Source organism: Salvelinus namaycush, chromosome 19 (genome assembly GCF_016432855.1).
Source record: "Salvelinus namaycush isolate Seneca chromosome 19, SaNama_1.0, whole genome shotgun sequence".
In the NCBI taxonomy this organism is placed as follows: Eukaryota; Metazoa; Chordata; class Actinopteri; order Salmoniformes; family Salmonidae; genus Salvelinus; species Salvelinus namaycush.
In genome coordinates this window covers 3,873,173-3,894,726 of record NC_052325.1, presented here as the reverse complement: position 1 = coordinate 3,894,726, position 21,554 = coordinate 3,873,173, and the positions used below count along the sequence as shown (strand labels likewise).

Here is a 21,554-nt window from a genome sequence, read left to right as displayed (position 1 = left end):
CCACGAGAAACAAGATTCTCTGGTCTGATGAAACCAAGATTGAACTCTGGATGAAACGTCATACCCAAGAAGACTTGAGTCTGAAATCGCTGCCAAATTTTCTTCATAAAGGAACTGAGTAAAGGGTCTGAATGCTTATGTAAATGTGATATTTCAAATTTTTTTTTTATGTACAAAAATGTCTAAACCAATTTTTGCTTTGACATGGGTTACTATGTGTGGATTGGTGAGGATTTAAAAAAATCTATTTTAGAATAAGGCTGTAACATAACATAAGGTGGAAAAAGGGTCTGAATACTTTCTGAATGCACGGTTAGCAGCTCATTTGAATTAGCCTGCTAGTTTGCTAATAATACATCGTTTTTTAATTTAAAAAAAAAGTATTTACTTACTTGAATAGGTTCTCCCTATAACGACACAGGGCAAGACCCAGATGCCGACACAGGAGGCAGATGGTTCGAGTCTTTGATATTTATTGAACAACAAGGGGCAGGCAAGAGGCAGGTCGAGGACAGGCATAAGTTCATAAACTAGGTCAGAGTTCCAAACGGTACAGGGCAGCAGGCAGGCTCGAGGCCAGGGCAGGCTGAATGGTCAGGCAGACGGGCTTAGTGTTATGGCAGGCAAGAGGTCAGAACCAGGAAGACTGGAAAAACATGCTGGTAAGCTTGACAAGATGAACTGGTAACAGACAAACAGAGAACACAGGAATAAATACATTGGGAATAATAGGGAAGATGGGTGACAATCACAAAGACAGGTGAAACAGATCAGGGTGTGACACTCCCAGCTATGTGGATGATTGGAAACAGGGCAGCAAAGTTTTTTTGTCATCAGAGCGGTTTAGCGCATATTACGTTTTACATGTGGAAAAATTCATGAAATTGAGAATGGATTAAACTATTTACCCAATTAATAACCAGACCTGTATACAAACTTGCTATGCTGAATTCTTGACGCACAATCAAACGTGCTGCTATATGCTACCAGCACACCCACAATCAAACGTGCTGCTATATGCTACCAGCACACCCACAATCGAACGTGCTGCTATATGCTACCAGCACACCCACAAGCAAACCACTCTGTGTGGCCGGAGCGGCACGCGGCAACTTATCGCGTAAACAAGGTCGAATCATGACGTCAGTGATCTTCAAGTCAGAGCTCTAGAAAGAGGCCAGAGTTCCCGACTTGGAATTCCGAGTTGGATGACCTTTCAAAACGTATTTTCCCAGTCGTTCCCAGTTGTCTTGAACTCACGTCTGAGTGAGTTCTGAGATTTTCCGAGTTTCCAGTTGTTTTGAATGCAGCAGAAGTCATGTTGGATTGACAGCACAGCCAATGTATTCAACATTTTCTGGCCCATGGTGTTGCGTGTGAAGTTTATCCTTTTAAGCTTGGAAAAGAGATCCTTAAACCCAGACTTGGACCACATACCCTCTCCATTGGATAGCAGGCAAGGGAAGCAAAATAATGATTGCTTTGCAACGCTTGCAGTTAGCCACTGATTCCTTCCAAACCACTCATTGTTGAATTTGCTATTTCCAACTTGTTGTGTAATGTTTATGTCCAATGACCGATGAACACTGATATGTTTTATCTATAATTAATCTTCATATTACAAGGATGGAAAAGGATTTACCAGTAGATTGTCGACGTGATTCATGATGATGACTGCTTGTCTAGCTTGCTAACTAAGATTTTGAAAGTATGATGTTGACATGATCAGTCCAATCAAAGCTATGGTAGATATAACGTGATTTGATGTCATTTTATCTGTGGCCAATGACCTTGAGCCAACTTGGATGGACACTTCTAATGTAAATCTATGGCAGCACCCAAGGCGGCTTGAACTGCCTAGCTCTCTGACTTAGTATCCCCATGAGTGACAGAACGCTGAGCCAATAACCGTGCAACTAGAGAAGATTACCAATGCTTACGCTCTGTATTTTCTGCTGGCTGCCCCTCCACCACAGAAAGCACTGAGCTAGGCTGAAACACCTTCATTTTCATGCTGCCTTACTCAAGAAAACAAAAAAGAGACCATGTTTGCATGCGACTTCATTAGTCCTTAAAAAAATGTTTTAAATTGTTTGCAAACTGATATGTGACACGTATTAATGCCAAAATAACATGCAAAACAGGCAACAACAAAAAAACATATTTTTTTAGCTAAACAGGTGGGGATCAAAACAGAATGACGGGTCGCCACTGTGCATTCTAATGTTGACTTTCTTATGGAAAACCATATCAAGTGAAGGGTTTTACTAATGGATGGACACTTCTAATGTAAATCTATGGCAGCACCCAAGGCGGCTTGAACTGCCTAGCTCTCTGACTTAGTATCCCCATGAGTGACAGAACGCTGAGCCAATAACCGTGCAACTAGAGAAGATTACCAATGCTTACGCTCTGTATTTTCTGCTGGCTGCCCCTCCACCACAGAAAGCACTGAGCTAGGCTGAAACACCTTCATTTTCATGCTGCCTTACTCAAGAAAACAAAAAAGAGACCATGTTTGCATGCGACTTCATTAGTCCTTAAAAAAATGTTTTAAATTGTTTGCAAACTGATATGTGACACGTATTAATGCCAAAATAACATGCAAAACAGGCAACAACAAAAAAACATATTTTTTTAGCTAAACAGGTGGGGATCAAAACAGAATGACGGGTCGCCACTGTGCATTCTAATGTTGACTTTCTTATGGAAAACCATATCAAGTGAAGGGTTTTACTAATGCTCAATTATTGGGTCTCGAGGGCTGTGCGAGTGGTAAAATTGAAGTTATCGTACTGCCTCGCGTGCTTATGTTATTGGGAAAAAGTCCACAATGAAACTGACATTAATTTTCGAAAATGATACGTTTGCATCTGTTGGCCATCAAGTAGGCTATTCATTTATATGCCATTGTAGGCTAGCCTACCATTTCATACAATAAATATGTTGAAATTACGATATCGCTGGAGTCATTGAAAGTCAATTAGTGCCACTTGTGTAGTCTACCTGGAGCTGGCAAACTGATTGAATAAATAACCCATAAATTCAGTTTATTGTTGTTGTAAGCTTGTGTTATTATGCAATTATTAATGTCCATGTTTAGTTAATTAAATTAATTAAGTTATCAATTGTGTTCATGGTCACAGCGCTATCGCAATTGTATCATTCTCCACATTTAATGTCAGTTTCGTTGTGTAGTTTTCCCTGAAATGAGATCCAGGCCTATAGGCTACCTACATGTAGCTCAGCAAACCATGGCAAAGTTGAATTGCAATTATAGACCCAGATTTTAGTCAGTGTGCCTATTGAAATAACAAGCAAATCTTGGAAATAGACAATTTATAGCGTTTTTTAGTCTTAACATCTGGTATATAATAACGGAACAATTGCCAGAAAATAGCCGACAATTCTTTTTTTAAGTTAGTCCAAGTGTTTCTGGCACATAGATTTCGAGATCCTCTGTCCAACTTTCATCACTCAAACTCTCTGTCGGATTTATCTATAGTTATGCCCATGTGCAAACAGGATTTATTTAGGCTACAATTATCAACTGGGTGGTTTGAGCCCTGAATGCTGATTCAGGCCGTGTACCACAGGTATTAAAAAACAGCTTTGACATTTCAATGAAAATTGTGGTTTAAAGATGCCTGGGTTGTCCGATACAGAGTGTACGGGCTATAAAAAGATGTTGGGTATGATGTCAAAGGGCGACATACTCTAGCTTAGCGAAGAAGTTCCCCAAAAAAATATTTCAGTGGAAAGAATTAATGGTGAAAACAAAGGATGCAGTGGAGCTACTGAAAGGAAACAAGGTGCACAGTGACGTCATATCCAAGTACCTGGCGAAGGAGCGGGTGGTGATGCCCCACAACAAAGAGAAACACCAGCTAGTGAAGTGGACTCTAGAGTTCTGGTCTACGGGGGAAGGTACAGTATAGATACAGCCAGTCAATATCTCACCACATTCTTTTTTGTCTGTTCCATAGAGGATGAATTTGGCAATAACATATTAACCTGCATTTGCCTCTTCCTAAATGTAGGGTGTCCCATTAAAAATGTATATTTTGACCAATGTTAATTGTGTAGATAATCCTCTAAGAAAACCAGTGGTCCAAACCATACACTACCGTTCAAATGTTTGGGGTCACTTAGAAATGTCCTTGTTTTTGAAAGAAAGCAAATTTTTTTGTCCATTAAAATAATATAAATTTGATCAGAAATACAGAAATACAGCAATACAGTGTACACATTGTTAATATTGTAAATGACTATTGTAGCTGGAAACGGCAGATTTTTTATGGAATATCTACATAGGCGTACAGAAGCCCATTATCAGCAGCCATCACTCCTGTGTTCCAATGGCACGTTGTTTTAGCTAATCCAAGTTTATCATTTTAAAAGGTTAATTAATCATTAGAAAACCCTTTCACAATTATGCTAGCACAGCTGAAAACTGTTGTCCTGATTAAAGAAGCAATACAACTGCCTTATTTAGACTAGTTGAGTATCTGGAGCATCAGCATTTGTGGGTTTGATTACAGGCTCAAAAGGGTCAGAAACAAAGCCCTTTCTTTTGAAACTCGTCAGTCTATTCTTGTTCTGAGAAATGAAGGCTATTCCATGCGAGAAATTGCCAAGAAACTGAAGATCTGGTACAACGCTGCAAATAAATGCTCTAAATGACACAACTATTAATTTTCACAAAGTCTGCTGCCTCAGTTTGTATGATGGCAATTTGCATATACTCCAGAATGTTATGAAGAGTGATCAGATGAATTGCAATTAATTGCAAAGTCCCTCTTTGCCATGCAAATGAACTGAATCCCCCAAAAAACATTTCCACTGCATTTCAGCCCTGCCACAAAAGGACCAGCTGACATCATGTCAGTGATTCTCTCGTTAACACAGGTGTGAGTGTTGATGAGGACAAGGCTGGAGATCACTCTGTCATGCTGATTGAGTTCGAATAACAGTCTGGAAGCTTCAAAAGAAGGGTGGTGCTTGGAATCATTGTTCTTCCTCTGTCAACCATGGTTACCTGCAAGGAAACACGTGCCGTCATCATTGCTTTGCACAAAACGGGCTTCACAGGCAAGGATATTGCTGCCAGTAAGATTGCACCTAAATCAACCATTTATCGGATCATCAAGTACTTCAAGGAGAGCGGTTCAATTGTTGTAAAGAAGGCTTCCGGGTCCCAAGAAGGTCCAGCAAGCGCCAGGACCATCTCCTAAAGTTGATTCAGCTGCGGGATCGGTGCACCACCAGTACAGAGCTTGCTCAGGAATGGCAGCAGGCAGGTGTGAGGGCATCTGCACGCACAGTGAGGGGAAGACTTTTGGAGGATGGCCTTGTGTCAAGAAAGGCAGCAAAGAAGCCACTTCTCTCCAGGAAAAACATTAGGGACAGACTGATATTCTGCAAAAGGTACAGGGATTGGACTGCTGAGGACTGGGGTAAAGTCAATTTCTCTGATGAATCCCCTTTCCGATTGTTTGGGGCATCCAGAAAAAAGCTTGTCCGGAGAAGACAAGGTGAGCGCTACCATCAGTCCTGTGTCATGCCAACAGTAAAGCATCCTGAGACCATTCAGGTGTGGGGTTGCTTCTCAGCCAAGGGAGTGGGCTCACTCACAATTTTGCCTAAGAACACAGCCATGAATAAAGAATGGTACCAACACATCCTCCGAGAGCAACTTCTCCCAACCATCCAGGAACAGTTTGGTGACAAACAATGCCTTTTCCAGCATGATGGAGCACCTTGCCATAAGGCAAAAGTGATAACTAAGTGGCTCGGGGAACAAAACATCGATATTTTGGGTCAATGGCCAGGAAACTCCCCAGACCTTAATCCCATTGAGAACTTGTGGTCAATCCTCAAGAGGCGGGACAAACAAAACCCCACAAATTCTGACAAACTCCAAGCATTGATTATGCAAGAATGGGCTGCCATCAGTCAGGATGTGGCACAGAAGTTAATTGACAGCATGCCAGGGCAGATTGCAGAGGTCTTGAAAAAGAAGGGTCAACACTGCAAATATTGACTCTTTGCATCAACTTCATGTAATTGTCAATAAAAGCCTTTGACACTTATGAAATGCTTGTAATTATACTTCAGTATTCCATAGTAACATCTAACAAAAATATCTAAAGAAACTGAAGCAGAAAACTTTGTGGAAATTAATATTTGTGTCATTCTCAAAACATTTGGCCACGACTGTATATATATATCAATATAACCTGTCGTATATATATATAATGTATATCTATATAACCAGTCAAAATTTTGGACACACCTACTCATTTATTTTTACTATTTTCTACATTGTAGAATAATAGTGAAGACATCAAAACTGTGAAATAACACATATGGAATTGTGTAGTAACCAAAAAAGTGTTAAACAAATGAAAATATATTTAATAATTGAGATTCTTCAAAGTAGCCACTCTTTGCCTTTATGACAGCTTTGCACTCTCTTGGCATTCTCTCATCCAGCTTTATGAGGTAGTCACCTGGAATGCATGTCAATCAACAGGTGTGCCTTGTTAAAAGTTAATTTGTGGAATTTCTTTCCTTCTTAATGTGTTTGATCCAATCAGTTGTGTTGTGACACGGTAGGGTTTGTATACAGAAGATAGCCCTATTTAATAAAATACCAAGTCCATATTATGGCAAAAACAGCTCAAATAAGCAAAGAGAAACAACAGTCCATCATTACTTTAACACGTGAAGGTTAGTCAATACGGAAAATTGCAAGAACTTGTGCAGTCGCAAAAACCATCAAGTGCTATGATGAAACTGGCTCTCATGAGGACCGCCACAGGAAAGGAAGACCCAGAGTTACCTCTGCTGCAGAGGATAAGTTCATTAGAGTTACCAGCCTCAGAAATTGCAGCCCAACATGTTCAAGAAACAACACATCTCAACATCAACTGTTCAGAGGAGACTGTGTGAATCAGGCCATCATCAAATCAAATCAAATGTTATTGGTCACATACACATATTCATGTTCTATTTGCTGCAAAGAAACCATTACTAAAGGACACCAATAATAAGAAGAGACTTGCTTGGGCCAAGAAACATGAACAATGGACATTAGACTGGTGGAAATCTGTCCTTTAGTCTAATGAGTCCCAATTTTAGATGTTTGGTTCCAACCGCCGTGTCTTTGTGAGACGCAGAGTAGGTGAACCAATGATCTCTGCATGTGTGGTTCCCACCGTGAAGCATGGAGGAGGAGGTGTGATTGTGTTGGGGTGCTTTGCTGGAACTCTTAACCAGAATGGCTACCCCAGCATTCTGCAGTGACACGCCATCCCATCTGGTTTGCGCTTAGTGGGACTATCATTTGTTTTTCAACAGGACAATGAACCATTATATCTATTTTGAGACATGAAGTAGTAATTTTATATTAATGTAAAATTCCTGTCCTTTTTCCAAGATTTCTCAAAAAAACAAGTGTATCGCTGTAAAATGTCAACGAAGCACTGAGCGAAAATGCTTTTCAAAACATTTTACATTTAATTAAGCTTGTGTCATGTTAATTTAGCTTTGAACACGCCGCCACAACATGTAAAATCCTCAAAGTTGCTGCGAGAAAGCCACACTGCTCTGTCCACACAGTTATTATTTGATGTATTTGGTTACGAAAACCGATTTTTTGGATATGTTAATGAAAAGATAACTTCTTATGGCTGCAGGGGCAGTATTGAGTAGCTTGGGTGAAAGGTGCCCAGAGGTGCCCAGAGTAAACTGCCTGCTCCTCAGTCCCAGTTGCTAATATATGCATATTATTATTATTATTGGATAGAAAACACTCTGAAGTTTCTAAAACTGTTTGAATGATGTCTGTGAGTATAACAGAACTCATATGGCAGGCAAAAACCTAAGAAGAAATCCAAACAGGAAGTGGAAAATCTGAGGTTGGTCGATTTTCAACTCATCGCCTATCGAATACACAGTGGGATATGGATTAGTTTGCACTTCCTACGGCTTCCACTAGATGTCAACAGTCTGTAGAACCTTGTCTGACGCCTCTACTGTGAAGTGGGGCCGAAGGAGACAGGAATGAGTCAGGTCTGCCATGAGCTGACCATGCTCTGACCATGCACGTTCACATGATAGGGAGCTCTGTTCCATCGCATATCTGAAGTCAATGGAATTCTCCGGTTGGAACGTTATTGAAGATTTATGTCCTCAATCCTAAAGATTGATTCAATACATCGTTTGACATGTTTCTACTGACTGTTACGGAACTTTTTGACATTTCATCTTCTTTTAGTGAATGCGCTTCCTGACTTTGGATTTGTTAACCAAACACGCTAACAAAAATAGCTATTTGGACATGAATGATGGACATTACCGAACAAAACAAACATTTCTTGTGGAAGTGGGAGTCCTGGGAGTGCATTCCGACGAATATCAGCAAAGGTAAGTGGAGATTTATAATACTATTTATAAGTTTTATTGACTGCATAATTTGGCGGGTAACTGTATGGCTTCCTTTTGTGGCTGAACGCTGTTCTCAGATTATTGAATATTGTGCTTTTGCCATAAAGCTTTTTGAAATCTGACACAGCGGTTGCATTAAGAACAAGTGTATCTAATTCTATGTAAAACATGTATCTTTCATCAAAGTTTATGATGAGTATTTCTGTTATTTGACGTGGCTCTCTGCAATTTCTCCGGATATTTTGGAGGCATTTCTGAACATGGCGCCAATGTAAACTGAGGTTTTTGGATATAAATATGAACTTAATCGAAGAAAACATATATGTATTGTGTAACATGAAGTCCTATGAGTGTCATCTGATGAAGATCATCAAAGGTTAGTGATTAATTTTATCTCTATTTCTGCTTTTTGTGACTCCTGTCTTTGGCTGGAAAAATGGCTGTTTTTCTGTGATTTTGCGGTGACCTAACATAATCGTTTGTGGTGCTTTCGCTGTAAAGCCTATTTGAAATCGGACACTTTGGTGGGATTAACAACAAGATTACCTTTAAAATGGTATAAGATACATGTATGCTTGAGGAATTTTAATTATGAGATTTCTGTTGTTTGAATTTGGCGCCCTGCACTTTCACGGGATTGCAGCCATAAGAACTTTTAAAGAAAGACCCAACTGAACGATTCATAACGAAAAATCTAATTGGTCTTGGTAAAATTGATTTTTTTAACATAAGGAAGGGAAATTTCATCACCAAAGTGTGTTTTCACCCACTCTGGGCAGAGTGGACACCTTACTAAATGTCTGTATCCTTGTTTGAAGGCATTGGACCATCAAACCCCAGCAGTTGAGACCAGCCTAAGTCTGAGGCTAGCTGAGAGTGTTTCTGTGTCGGTGTCCTCTGAGGCGGAGGACAGTGCTGGCTTTGACCACCTGGCCTTTGCCAGACAGTTCTGTCATTGGTTTTTCCCCTCAACAGTCAGAACCCCAGGACTGGGACTAGCCTCCTCAGGACTGGGGCCCTCAACACTTCTGGTAGGACGTTTGTCTGCACCTCTTCTCCAGGTAAACATCTTGACCCAAATTATACAGTTCACACTCTCTTTTGAGATTAAGTATTATTTTTGATGAACTGTTTGTATAGTTTAAAACAATATTAATTGAATCCAAACTATCTGATCTCTCTGTGTCTTAGTGCTGATTGTCAAAAGATGGAGGAGTTCCATGGTTCTGAGCTGATCAGCCTGCGTCTCCTGGCACTGGCAAGAAACGAGAGGCTCCTGTTGAGCCCCAAACTGGACCCTCATAGCCTGAAGGCCCTGTCCTCCCCCCACGACCTGGTGCTGGTAGCAGTAGCAGGGACCATACACAGAGACACTGTCTGTCTGGGAGTCTATGAACAGGTGTTTGGCCTTATCCGCTCCCCACTAGAACAGAACAGCTGGAAGATCAAGTTTGTCAACCTGAAGATCAGAGGGCGGGGCGCCCAGGATGGGGCAGAGGAACTGACCTCGCCTGCATTGACCTGCAGCTCCACGGAACTACAGCTGCTCTGTAGATGATCAGGTACCTGGGGAGCATGCCAATATTCTAAGTGTCTTCCTCTCCTCTTCTTCATTTGCACTGATTCAAAGGAACTTGACAAGTAAAAGTAGATTGCTGGTGTAGCCATCAACCATATCGCTTTCACCTATCCTGGGTTTTTAGGTCAGTGCAGATGAAGGGGAGGAGACGAGGAGAGAGCCACTTCAGATTATTGAACTCCATACCTGGCGTCACCAAGATCAAGTCTCTGCAGACAGTAAGGGAGTGGTGGTTAGAGATATGCTTGTGATAGACGTGAGAATGAAAGACAAAGTGCACTCAATACATTATGCATGTAATGTAATTGTCATGATGGGGGTAAACATACATTTTATGCTTTGTTTTCTTCAACAATACTATATAGTGAGGCATTATTTACTGCTGCATCAAGAAGACAAATACATTTAAAATGTTGCTATTAATACAGTATTCCAGGATATGTTTAGGTTTACTCTCCATGTAATGGGAAAAGCTTTCTTGGTTGGTGCAGGAATGTGTGGCATAGGGCCTCCCGAGTGGTGCAGTGGTCTAAGGCTGTGCCATTAGAGATCCTGGTTCGAGTCCAGGCTCTGTTGCAGCCGGCTACGCCTGGTAGACCCATGGGGCAGTGCACAATTGGCCCAGCGTTGTCCGGGTTAAGGGAGGGTTTGGCTGGAAGGGATGTCCTTGTCCCATTGCAATCTAGCAACTCCTGTGGTGGGCCAGGCACATACATGCTGACACGGTTGCCATGTGTACGGTGTTTCCTTGACACAATGGTGTGGATGGCTTCCAGGTTAAGCGGGAATTGTGTCAAGAAGCAGTGCGGCTTGGTTGGGTTGTGTTTCGGAGGACGCACGGCTCTCGACCTATGCCTCTTCTGAGTCCGTACAGGATTTGCAGCGATGAGACAAGACTGTAAGAAGAATGCTTTTATTTGCAGAAGAATGCTTCTATCATTTGCAACTGTATTATATTGTAAATGTATCATACCTGTACTAAAAAGAAATACAATTTTGGGTGTACTGTTTGCTTCTCTCTGTAGCACCTGTTATGTACATAATCATAATATTAACTGTATTGATCTTGATCAGGTATGTTCGGTGACGATTTTAGCATGTAAATCTTGGTGGGGCAATTTTTTTTAAATGTGGCATGCATGCCAGCAAATCCACTACACAATACAATACTAAACAATATATTAATTGCACTATAATGGTGTAAAACGGTGCCCACAGACTGTTAGGGCCTACATAAAGCTGTCCCAACATCAGAGTTGCAACAGCAGTCCCAACATCTTACCACTGCTACACCTGGCTGTAAGCGGAGCCTTGTCTGGTGTCGTGACGTTGTATTAGTTAATGTGGCGACTGTTGCTCATCGAATGATTACAAGTTTCTAATTACGTGATTAACTGAATCAAGCAATTATTAACTCATTAACCTGGGGCACCATGGGAAAACTAGTTTTTATTGAGTTTCTATTTCCCAAATTAACTCAAAGAATATCAGAATATCGATTTTACCACAGCCGCTAATTAACCAGTTGCCTCTAACAGTCTCGTTCTGAACGTCGTATAGCCCGGGATTCTGCACGGACCCGGGTCTCACTAATGAATTCGCACCACACCAATCTTAGTTGAATGTTTATTTACTAAAAAGCTAAAATGATGATAAAAGATACACATACACAAAAACACATTCTAGGCTATTGATTAGAACTTAGTATAACGGGCCAACACACTAGGGCGCGTGTTACCCAAAATGGGGATTTAAAAGAGAGAGAAAGATAGAGGTTACACGAGAGGAATATACATTTGGGTGAAATTGTCAACTATGCTCATTCTAACCCTAGCCTTGCCCCAAACTGCCGCTGTTATGAGTCAGAATATAATGATGTTATTACTTGTGGAAGGTCTCCGTGGATTTTCCCGCGTGGACCGTTCAAGCTGCTCAATGACGCACTTCTCCTGCGCACCTCTCTAGGTGTCCTCACGACACGATGTCCGTGTCCTTTGGCTTTACTGGCCTGTTCCTTTGTTCTCGCTCTGGAAGGGGTCTTCGGAGGACAAATAGCTCTGTAGCTCAGAGCTCACAGCGTAAAGATGAAAGAGTGTAGATATCACGATTCGATGGGGAGTGGAGGCTAGGTGGTTCGGCTTGAATACACCCGCTTAGACACGCTACTCATCCGTAGCTTGGGTAGAAAAAGATTTCTTTGTCTTCAACTTGTTGCGTTTTGGGTTCGTTGACCTTTTAGACCTTTGGCTGCAGCTCGGGTCACTTAGTCATGTATGTTAATTCTGCACTCACAGGTTTTATACCCTCGGGTCAGAAGTGGGCGTTACCGCCTTCAGGGCAATTCTCTGGGCGTACCAGGTTTGAGGGGCAAGGTCTAGATTTTACTCAAATCCAATTTTAGACAACTAACTTCACATTTCATCTCTACCGAAACATTCTCTTTGATTTGGACATTTTCTACACAACGTACAATGTATAAACATCAAGCATATACGAGGAAAACTCTTAACGTTACAATGTTTTCATAATAACGTCATCTATTAACCTTTAATAACAAAACAAAAATGACATACATTTTCATATTCCATCTATCGTCATGACCACCATTGTAGTTGACGGAAACCATTGTTCCAAAGTCCCTTTATTGCATGTTTAAAGTTCTGAGGCTGGTTCTCCATAGTGAGAGGGAATGTTTTCTGTGGCCTCAGAATTACCATGGGTGTGAGGGGTCATAAAACCCCCACATCTTCAGACCCTTAGATCTCTCCTCATCTGTTGGGGTTGAGAGATAAGCTGGAGGGTTGTGGTCTCCTGTAACCTGACCTGATCAGGACAGTCATGACACTGGCAGCGAAACAGTTCATTCAGCCTCATTTACTGCCTTTAAAAAAACATAGCTGATACGGCTGACTTGCTTAAACAAATGTGGTTTCTACTGACAATTGAGACTATGGCTTAAGGGGACGACAAGTGGATAAGAGGCAATCCGTAATTTCGATTAAGACATTAATGAGCGAGCTAGGACAGATGTAGTCAATATAACTATTTGTTCAGCACTTTTGAAATGTACAGCGACAGAATTCAGAACATGGGTCTTTCTTACAGTGTTCTACCTGTACACCAAGTCAGAACAGTAGGCGAAATTAAGAGGTGAAAATAGACCAAATTATTAGGGTGAGGCACATTGGTTACTAACAGTTTACAACACAACATACACTTAGTATTACTTTCTTAGCTACAGTATACATAGCTCCCTGGTATATTACATAATTGTTGTGTTATCAAAGTCTGACATTCTCTGGATTTATGGTGCTTTCTGGGAACTCGAAAAAACAAGGTTGAATCATGATGACATCAGTGATCTTCAGGTCGTAGCTCTAGAAAGAGGCCCGAGTTCCGGATTTACAATTCCGAGTTGGATGAAAGTTCAAAACGTATTTTCCCAGTTGTAGCTCGTTTTTCCCAAGTTCCCAGTTGTCTTGAACTCACTAAAGTCCGATTTTGCAGTTCCGAGTTAACAGTTGTTTTGAGTGCGGTACAAATCATGCTTCATTGGCACCGATAGAGATGGCAGCTTTGCTTCTAATCCTTAGAAAACTGTGCAGTATTTTGTTTTTGTATGTATTATTTATGACATTGTTAGCCCAGAAAACCTTAAGTGTTATTACATACAACCGGGAAGAGCAATTGGATATCAGAGAGACGTCAACTTACCATCACAACCAGCACTACGACCAGGAATATGACTTTTCCAAACGGATCCTTTGTCTGCACCTGCCAGGGATTTGGAAATGACTCCAGAGGCCGACCCAAAACAATGCTGCCGGAGGAGAGGGTGCTGGAGCGGTCTTCTAGTGAGGCATTGATGCGCACACACCACCCACCGGTCCCGAGTATATTACTCGCTAATGTCCAGTCCCTAGTGAACAAAGTCGACAAAATCTGGGCAAGGGTTGCTTCCAAAGAGATATCCGGGATTGTAACATACTCTGTTTCACAGAAACATGGCTAGCTGGGGACATGCTGTCAGAGTCCATACAGATAACAGGATTTTCAGTGCATTGCGCCGACAGGAATCAACGTCTCTCCAGTAAGAAGAAGGACGTGGGTGTATGTTTCATGATTAACGACTCATGGTGTAATTGTAACAACATACAGGAAGACAAGTCCTTTTGTTCACCTGACCTAGAATTCCTCACAATCAAATGCCGACCGTATTATCTCTCAAGAAAACTCTCCTCCGTTATTGTCACAGCCGTGTATATCCCCCCGCAAGTGGATACCAAGACGGCCATCAAGGAACTTCACTGGACTTAAGCAAACTGGAAACCACATATCCTGAGGATGCATTTATTGTAACTGGGGATTTTAACAAAGCTAATTTGAGAACAAGGCTACCTAAATTCTATCAGCATATCGATTGCTGTACACGAGCAAGTAACACGCTCGACCATTGCTACTCTAACTTCCGCAATGCATACAAGGCCTTCTCCCGCCCTCCTTTTGGCAAATCTGACCATGACTCCATCTTGTTGCTCCCGTCCTATAGGCAGAAACTAAAACAGGAAGTGCCCGTGCTTAGGTCTATCCAACCCTGGTCTGACCAATCGGATTCCACACTTCAAGATTGCTTCTGTCTCGTGGACTGGGATATGTTCCGGGTCGTCTCAGATAATAACATTGACGTATACGCTGACTCAGTAAGCGAGTTTATAAGGAAGTGTATATGAGATGTTGTACCCACTGTGACTATTAAAACCTTCCCTAACCAGAAACCGTGGATTAATGGCAGTATTTGAGCAAAGCTGAAAGCACATACCACCGTATTTAATCATGGCAAGGCGACTGGAAATATGACTGAATACAAATACTGTAGGCAAATACTGTAGGCAATCAAACAAGCAAAGTGTCAGTATAGAGACAAAGTGGAGTCACAATTCAACGGCTTAAACCCGAGACGTATGTGACAGGGTCTACAAACAATCATGGATTACAAAAAGAAAACCAGCCCCGTCGCAGACATTGATATCTTGCTTCCAGACAAATAAAACAACTTCTTTGAGGGCTTTGAGGACAATACAGTAACAGTGATGTGGCCTGCTACCAAAGACTGTGGGCTCTCCTTCTCCGTGGCCGACGTGAGTAAAACATTTAAACGTGTTAACCCTCGTAAGAGACTGCCGGCCAGATGGCATCCCTAGCCGCGTCCTCAGAACATGCACAGACCAGCTGGCTGGTGTGTTTATGGACATATTCAATCAATCCCTATCCCAGTCTGCTGTCCCCACATGCTTCAAGATGGCCACCATTGTTCCTGTTCCCAAGAAAGCTAAAGTAAGTAAAATAAATGACTATCGCCCCGTAGCACTCATTTCTGTCATCATGAAGTGCTTTGAGAAACTAGTCAAGGATCATATCACCTCCACCCTACCTATCACCCTAGACCCACATCAATTTGCTTAATGCCCCAATAGGTCCACATACGATGCAATCGCCATCACACTGCACACTGCCCTATCCCATCTGGACAAGAGGAATACCTATGTAAGAATGCTGTTCATTGACCCTAGCTCAGCATTCAACACCATATTACCCTCCAAACTCATCATTAAATCAAATCAAATGTATTTATTTATATAACCCTTCGTACATCAGCTGATATCTCAAAGTGCTGTACAGAAACCCAGCCTAAACCCCCAAACAGCAAGCAATGCAGGTGTAGAAGCACGGTGGCTAGGAAAAACTCCCTAGAAAGGCCAAAACCTAGGAAGAAACCTAGAGAGGAACCAGGCTATGAGGGGTGGCCAGTCCTCTTCTGGCTGCGCCGGGTGGAGATTATAACAGAACATGGCCAAGATGTTCAAATGTTCATAAATGACCAGCATGGTCAAATAATAATAATCACAGTAGTTGTCGAGGGTGCAACACCTCAGGAGTAAATGTCAGTTGGCTTTTCATAGCCGATCATTAAGCTTGGGTCTCGACCCTGCCCTGTGCAACTTGGTCCTGGACTTCCTGACGGGCCACCCCAAGGTGGAGAAGGTAGGAAACAACATCTCCACTCCGCTGATCCTCATCACTGGGGCCCCACAAGGGTACGTTCTCAGCTCCCTCCTGGAGTCCCTGTTTACCCACGACTGCGTGGCCATGCACGCCTCCAACTCAATCATCAAGTTTGCAGACAACACTGCAGTGGTAGGCTTGATTACCAACAACAACAAGACAGCCTACGGGGAGGAGGTGAGGGCCCTCGGAGTGTGGTGTCAGGAAAATAACTTCTCACTCAATGTCAGCAAAACAAAAGAGATGATCGTGGACTTCAGGAAACAGCAAAGGGAGCACCCCCCTATCTCCATCGACGGGACAGTAGTGGAGAAGGTGTTTAAGTTCCTCTGTGTTCATATCACCGACAAACTGAAATGGTCCATGCACAGACAGTGTGGTGAAGAAGGCGCAAGGAGGCTGAAAAAAATTGTTTTGTCAACGAAAACCCTCGCTAACTTTTACAGATGCACAATCGAAAGCATCCTGTCAGGCTGTATCACCACCTGGTATGGCAACTGCACTGCCCACAACCGCAAGGCTCTCTAGAGGGTGTTGCGGTCTGCACAACGCATCACCGGGGGCAAACTACCTGCCCTCCAGGACACCGACAACACCCGATGTCACAAGAAGGCAAAAAAGATCATCAAGGACAATTACCACCCAAGCAACTGTCTGTTCACCCTGCTTCCATCCAGAAGGTGAGGTAAATACAGGTGCATCAAAGCTGAGACAAAGAGATTGAAAAACAGCTTCTATTTCAAGGCCATCAGATTGTTAAACAGCCATCACTAACATTGAGTGGCTGCTGCCAACATACTGACTCAAATCTCTAGCCACTTTATTAATTAAAAAATTGGATGTAATAAATGCATCACTAGTCACTTTAAACAATGCCACTTTATATAATGTTTACATACCCTACATTACTCATCTCATACGTACTGTATATACTGTACTCTATACCATCTACTGCATCTTGCTAATGCTGCACGGCCATTGCTCATACTTATATTTATATCTACATATTCTTATTCATTCCTTTACACTTGTGTGTATAAGGTAGTTGTTGTGAAATTGTTAGATTACTTGTTAGATATTACTGCACGGTCGGAACTAGAAGCACAAGCATTTCGCTACACCTGCATTAACATCTTCTAACCATGTGTATGTGACCAATAAAATTTGATTTGATAACATGATTTGAAGTCATTTTATCTGTGGCCAATGACCTTGAGCCTTCTTGGATGGGCACTTCTAATGTAACAGTATGGCAGCACCCAAGGGGCTAGAATTTTCAAGCTCTACCCTTAGGGTGGGTTGCACCAACATGGATTAACTCTTAATCTGGGTTAAATCAAGGTTTATCTATTAATCTTGTTGCACCAAATTTTAAAACTAGTTTTAAATTAATCCTAGTTAAATTAAATCCTTCCTCTAATCTAAGTTTAGTTTTCACTTTAAACCTAGATTAATTTTAAGCCTGTTGCTCAATGAAATAAAAAAGATATACTCTTAAATTGGAGATTAATTCTAAACGGCCACTTGAGGTGGTTTAACTGATAAAATGGCAGCATATCTACTGTGGAGAGACCAAAACGAGTTCTTCAGAGAATAATTAGAGACAGGTTGAATCATGTTGAGTTTTATGATAATGAACTCATTATTCAGTGGGCTATTTACGTGCCCATTTTGTACAACAATTGAATTGGGGCTTTTGATATGACCAGCTTTGGTACGAATGATGATGTTATGCAACATACTGTAACGGGCCTGATAACAGTAACATATTAGTGAAGTAGCATTAACAATAGGTTTAACGTGCATTATAAGCATTAATATTTACCGGTTATTTATGCTTACTAAATATTGGTAGGTAAAATTGTCCGTCGTCATCATAGGGTTTATGGGGAGGGGCAAACTGCTGGGGAATCATCTCGCATATCTTCTGGGTGATAGGATCAATTCCCCTGGACGGAGGCCACCCTCCGCCTCTGGTCTGAAATAGCCCCCGCCTTTCCTCTGCCGCATCCTTTTTGATTTTGGCTTTTCATTTTTTTCCAGCATCCTTTCATCCTTTCACTCTTCTCTTTAATCCGTATCAATCCATTACATTTGTCGCATAAAATTGCCCAGGTGTCTTCCTTCTTTTTGACAGTCGTGTTGTCTGTCTTTTTATCCTCCAGTATGTTACTAAATTCCTCCATCAGCTCCGACAATCTTTTTTTTTTCATAAACAGAGAAATTTGAACTTCATTGACTTGCCATGATCAGGTGGCTAGCAGACATATAATAAATGGCTAAATAACGTTAAGCAATGACAATAATAAATAATATTGTATGCTAGCTAGCTTGGTTTATAAACTAGCTAGCTACAGTAGCTAACAAATTCGTTTTCTGTCTAGTACTGGCAAATAACGTATTTTATTTCAAATCCGCCAACCCATGAGAACCTTTCAGATGGAGTTGCAGTAGTTCTAACGTTACATTGTTATTATTTTATCAAGGAACAGCAACATTGTGGCCTCATATGTCAAGTAGGCTAGCTACTTCGTTTCAACATGTCACTAATCATAGTTTATAACCGTTAATCATAGATTTACTGATCCAGATTTAAAATTAAGTGGTGCAACACATCTCTGATTAATTATAAACCTAAATTTACAAAACCTAGATTAGCTCTAATCCTAGATTAATTTAAACCATGTTGGTACAACCCACCCTTACATTTGGCAGTGAAATAGTGTCCCCATGAGTGATAGAACACTGAGCCAATCACGGCGCAACGCTCAGTATTTTCTGCTGGTTTATCCCACCACCACAGAAAGCACTGAGCTAGGCTGAAACACCTGCATTTTGTAGCTGCCTTACTCAAGAAAACAAAAAAGAGACCATGCTTGTATGCGGCTTTATTAACTCAATGATATATATATTTTTTTACATTGTTTGCAAACTGATATGTGACACGTATTAATGCCAAAATAACATGCAAAACAGGCAAGCCCCTCCAAATTATTATTATTTTTTTTAGCAAAAAACACCCTGAATAAACAGCTCTGAATGACGGGTCATCACAGGGTATGTGATTTAATTAGCTAGTTCTATACTGTAGCGACCCGCACAGACAGCTGTGTGTTATGTGTTAGGCTAGTAGGTGGTTGTGTTGTACTGACCAGTACCCAGTGTTCGCGGGGTCCGACATGTCAATCAACCTGCTATCTGCCAATCACGGGAATGCCTGGAATGTTCTGATGCCGGGCATCCTGGCGGTTGGCGGAGTGGCGTGGAGGGGGGTTGGGCAGGGGGATGGAGCATTGGAAGTTAAGACCAGGTTTCGCCTTTGTTCTCTCTCTTACGTCTGGGCTTCACAAGAGAAGGTATATTGTATATTCTCAACATGGTTAACAACTATCATTTTGATGTCATGGGTGGTCAGTCTTTGCATCCATAGCTCTCTATGAATTTGAGAGTGGGTTTGAGGACATTTTTACTGATGATTGTGTTTTGCTTTTAATGTATTAACTTGTATATTGATGACTATTATTGATGTGTATAGTGTGTGTTGATGTGTATGCAGGGCTCATCTGTAAAATAGACCTTGTTCTCAGCATGACTTCTTGTCGAAATAAAGGTTGAATCAAAACAAGTAAATGGTGAGAGGCTGTATGGTAGAACCATCATCCTTTCTCATACACTTTCTGCCAAACTGGTGAAACCAAAGTTTATTCTTTAGATATAGTAAAACGTATCCTGTGTCTGTTTTTAACCTGGGTTGCTGTTTCATGATGGTGTAATATATATGAAATAGTATAACGTTATATACTGGATAATTATGTCCTAATATTTGAAATGATGTAATGTCATCCTGAAAGAATGATACCGATCTTTGTTCCCCTTTCTGACTTTCAGAGTGACAAAGTCACAACATTCCACAAGGGGGCAGGCATGCTACATCAAGGAGAATTTATATTTTGATCCTCAGCCAAATCGAATGCTTTTAAAGCGATTATGTGGGGAAAGTAATCAATTCCTAAGCACAGCCTGGGCTACTTTATGTAAGCTGGCAGTGTCTTGTAGCCTAGGTCGTGAACAAAACAGTAAATTTGAGAGTTTACTGTGAATTGTCTGCCATTAAATTAATAGGGTTGTAAACTATTGCCTTTCAAAGGTATGAAAACACATATTTGGAAACACATATTTGACTAGTTATTGAAGTGCCAGTGAAGTGGATTTATGTTGTAGAACTATAATCAATCAATAGGCAATAATATTTCTCTTCAACGTTGAGTAACAAATCACATTAAGAGGTAAATTCAATCAAAGTTTTTTCAATGTGATTGCCGTCTCCGAAGTGCTACTCATTCAGAGCATTTCCAACATATACAAGCTTTGACAAACTATTGTTGAGAAGACTTGTATAAAAAATATAACAAACTTGTATAGGAAAAATGGGGGTTAGGGTGATGGTCAACTAGATTCTGGGCAAGGCCTCTATAGATTGACATATGATGTCACCGCTCTTCCTTTCTTCCCTTTATGTTAGCTAAATAAATGCATCAATTTACAGCTGACATACTTTTCCTGTTTCAGGGTAAATTGATGTGGACTAGATAGGCAGATATCAGAGTTTCTAACTGCTCTGTGCTTCGGCCCGGTGTAGTTTTACACTCACATGATTAGCTCACATAAACACTGGAAACGTTAGACCACAGGGGAATGCACAGGATTCCACGAAACAAACAGGCGAATAGTGAGAGAATCCCGTTGCTGTGACGGTTTAGTTTAGCATCAATTAACCCAAACAACAACCAGAACACTTTCTACCGGAAAATAACTGTGTATTTATAAAAGGGGAAAATACATGGAGAAATGCACCTAAATACATTAAGCTAACATGGAGGTTTCAATCAGAAGAGGTTAAAATAAACCAGGAAACAAACACTGCTCTCCATCATCCTATACAGTGGTTGAATTGGGGTGGGTGGGGCTGGTACATTGAACCAGTAATTCAGATTTTCTACTGCTTGAATGCCAGCTCAAAATTGGTTAATTCACAATACATATCAGGGAGTATTAGTGTACAACTTTATTTTTCAAATACACAGCCCTATAGAACATACAGCCCCATCCCACCATTTCCTCCATACTGCAGTGTTCCTCTCTGATAGCCAGGCCTTCACCACGTAGCGCAGGGCCCTGGCGGTTCTCTCAGCTTGGCTCTAAATAGAGATGATCACGCTATCAGAGCGTTGCCAGGAGGTTGTCAGCTTGCGTTGGGCCTGCTGGCCGTCCTGAACAGAGTGGCCGTTTGGCGGATGTGTGTTGGTGCCAGCCTCCCAGCACCCGTCCTCCAGGACATCTGCAGCTGAGAGCTGCCTGCCCACGCTGCATCTTAATCCCCATCTCTCTCAGCCTCTCCAGCCTCTCCCTCCAGCCCTCAGCCCACTGCTCGCCGGTTTGTATTAATTGCCCTTGCCTCGCT

The 21,554-nt window shown here is 41.5% G+C and overlaps 1 protein-coding gene across 1 annotated transcript; it reads left to right on the top strand.

Moving 5' to 3' along the window:
• The first annotated feature begins 3,767 nt into the window (after positions 1–3,767).
• On the top strand, positions 3,768–10,009 carry LOC120064524 (uncharacterized protein C3orf38 homolog). Its single transcript, XM_039015137.1, has 3 exons — positions 3,768–3,932; positions 9,270–9,329; positions 9,764–10,009. The coding sequence occupies exons 1-3, from the start codon at positions 3,768–3,770 to the stop codon at positions 10,007–10,009; spliced, it is 471 nt and encodes a 156-aa protein (XP_038871065.1).
• The last annotated feature ends 11,545 nt before the right edge of the window (positions 10,010–21,554 follow it).

What these genes read in the sequence shown, in the direction of transcription:
- LOC120064524 (XM_039015137.1), top strand. Translation starts at nt 3,768, where the DNA reads ATGGTGAAAACAAAGGATGCAGTGGAGCTACTGAAAGGAAACAAGGTG. An exon ending in GGTCTACGGGGGAAGGTACA is followed by an intron (nt 3,933 to 9,269) that starts GTATAGATACAG and finishes CCTTGTTTGAAG; the next exon opens with GCATTGGACCATCAAACCCC. An exon ending in GTCTGAGGCTAGCTGAGAGT is followed by an intron (nt 9,330 to 9,763) that starts GTTTCTGTGTCG and finishes CATAGCCTGAAG; the next exon opens with GCCCTGTCCTCCCCCCACGA.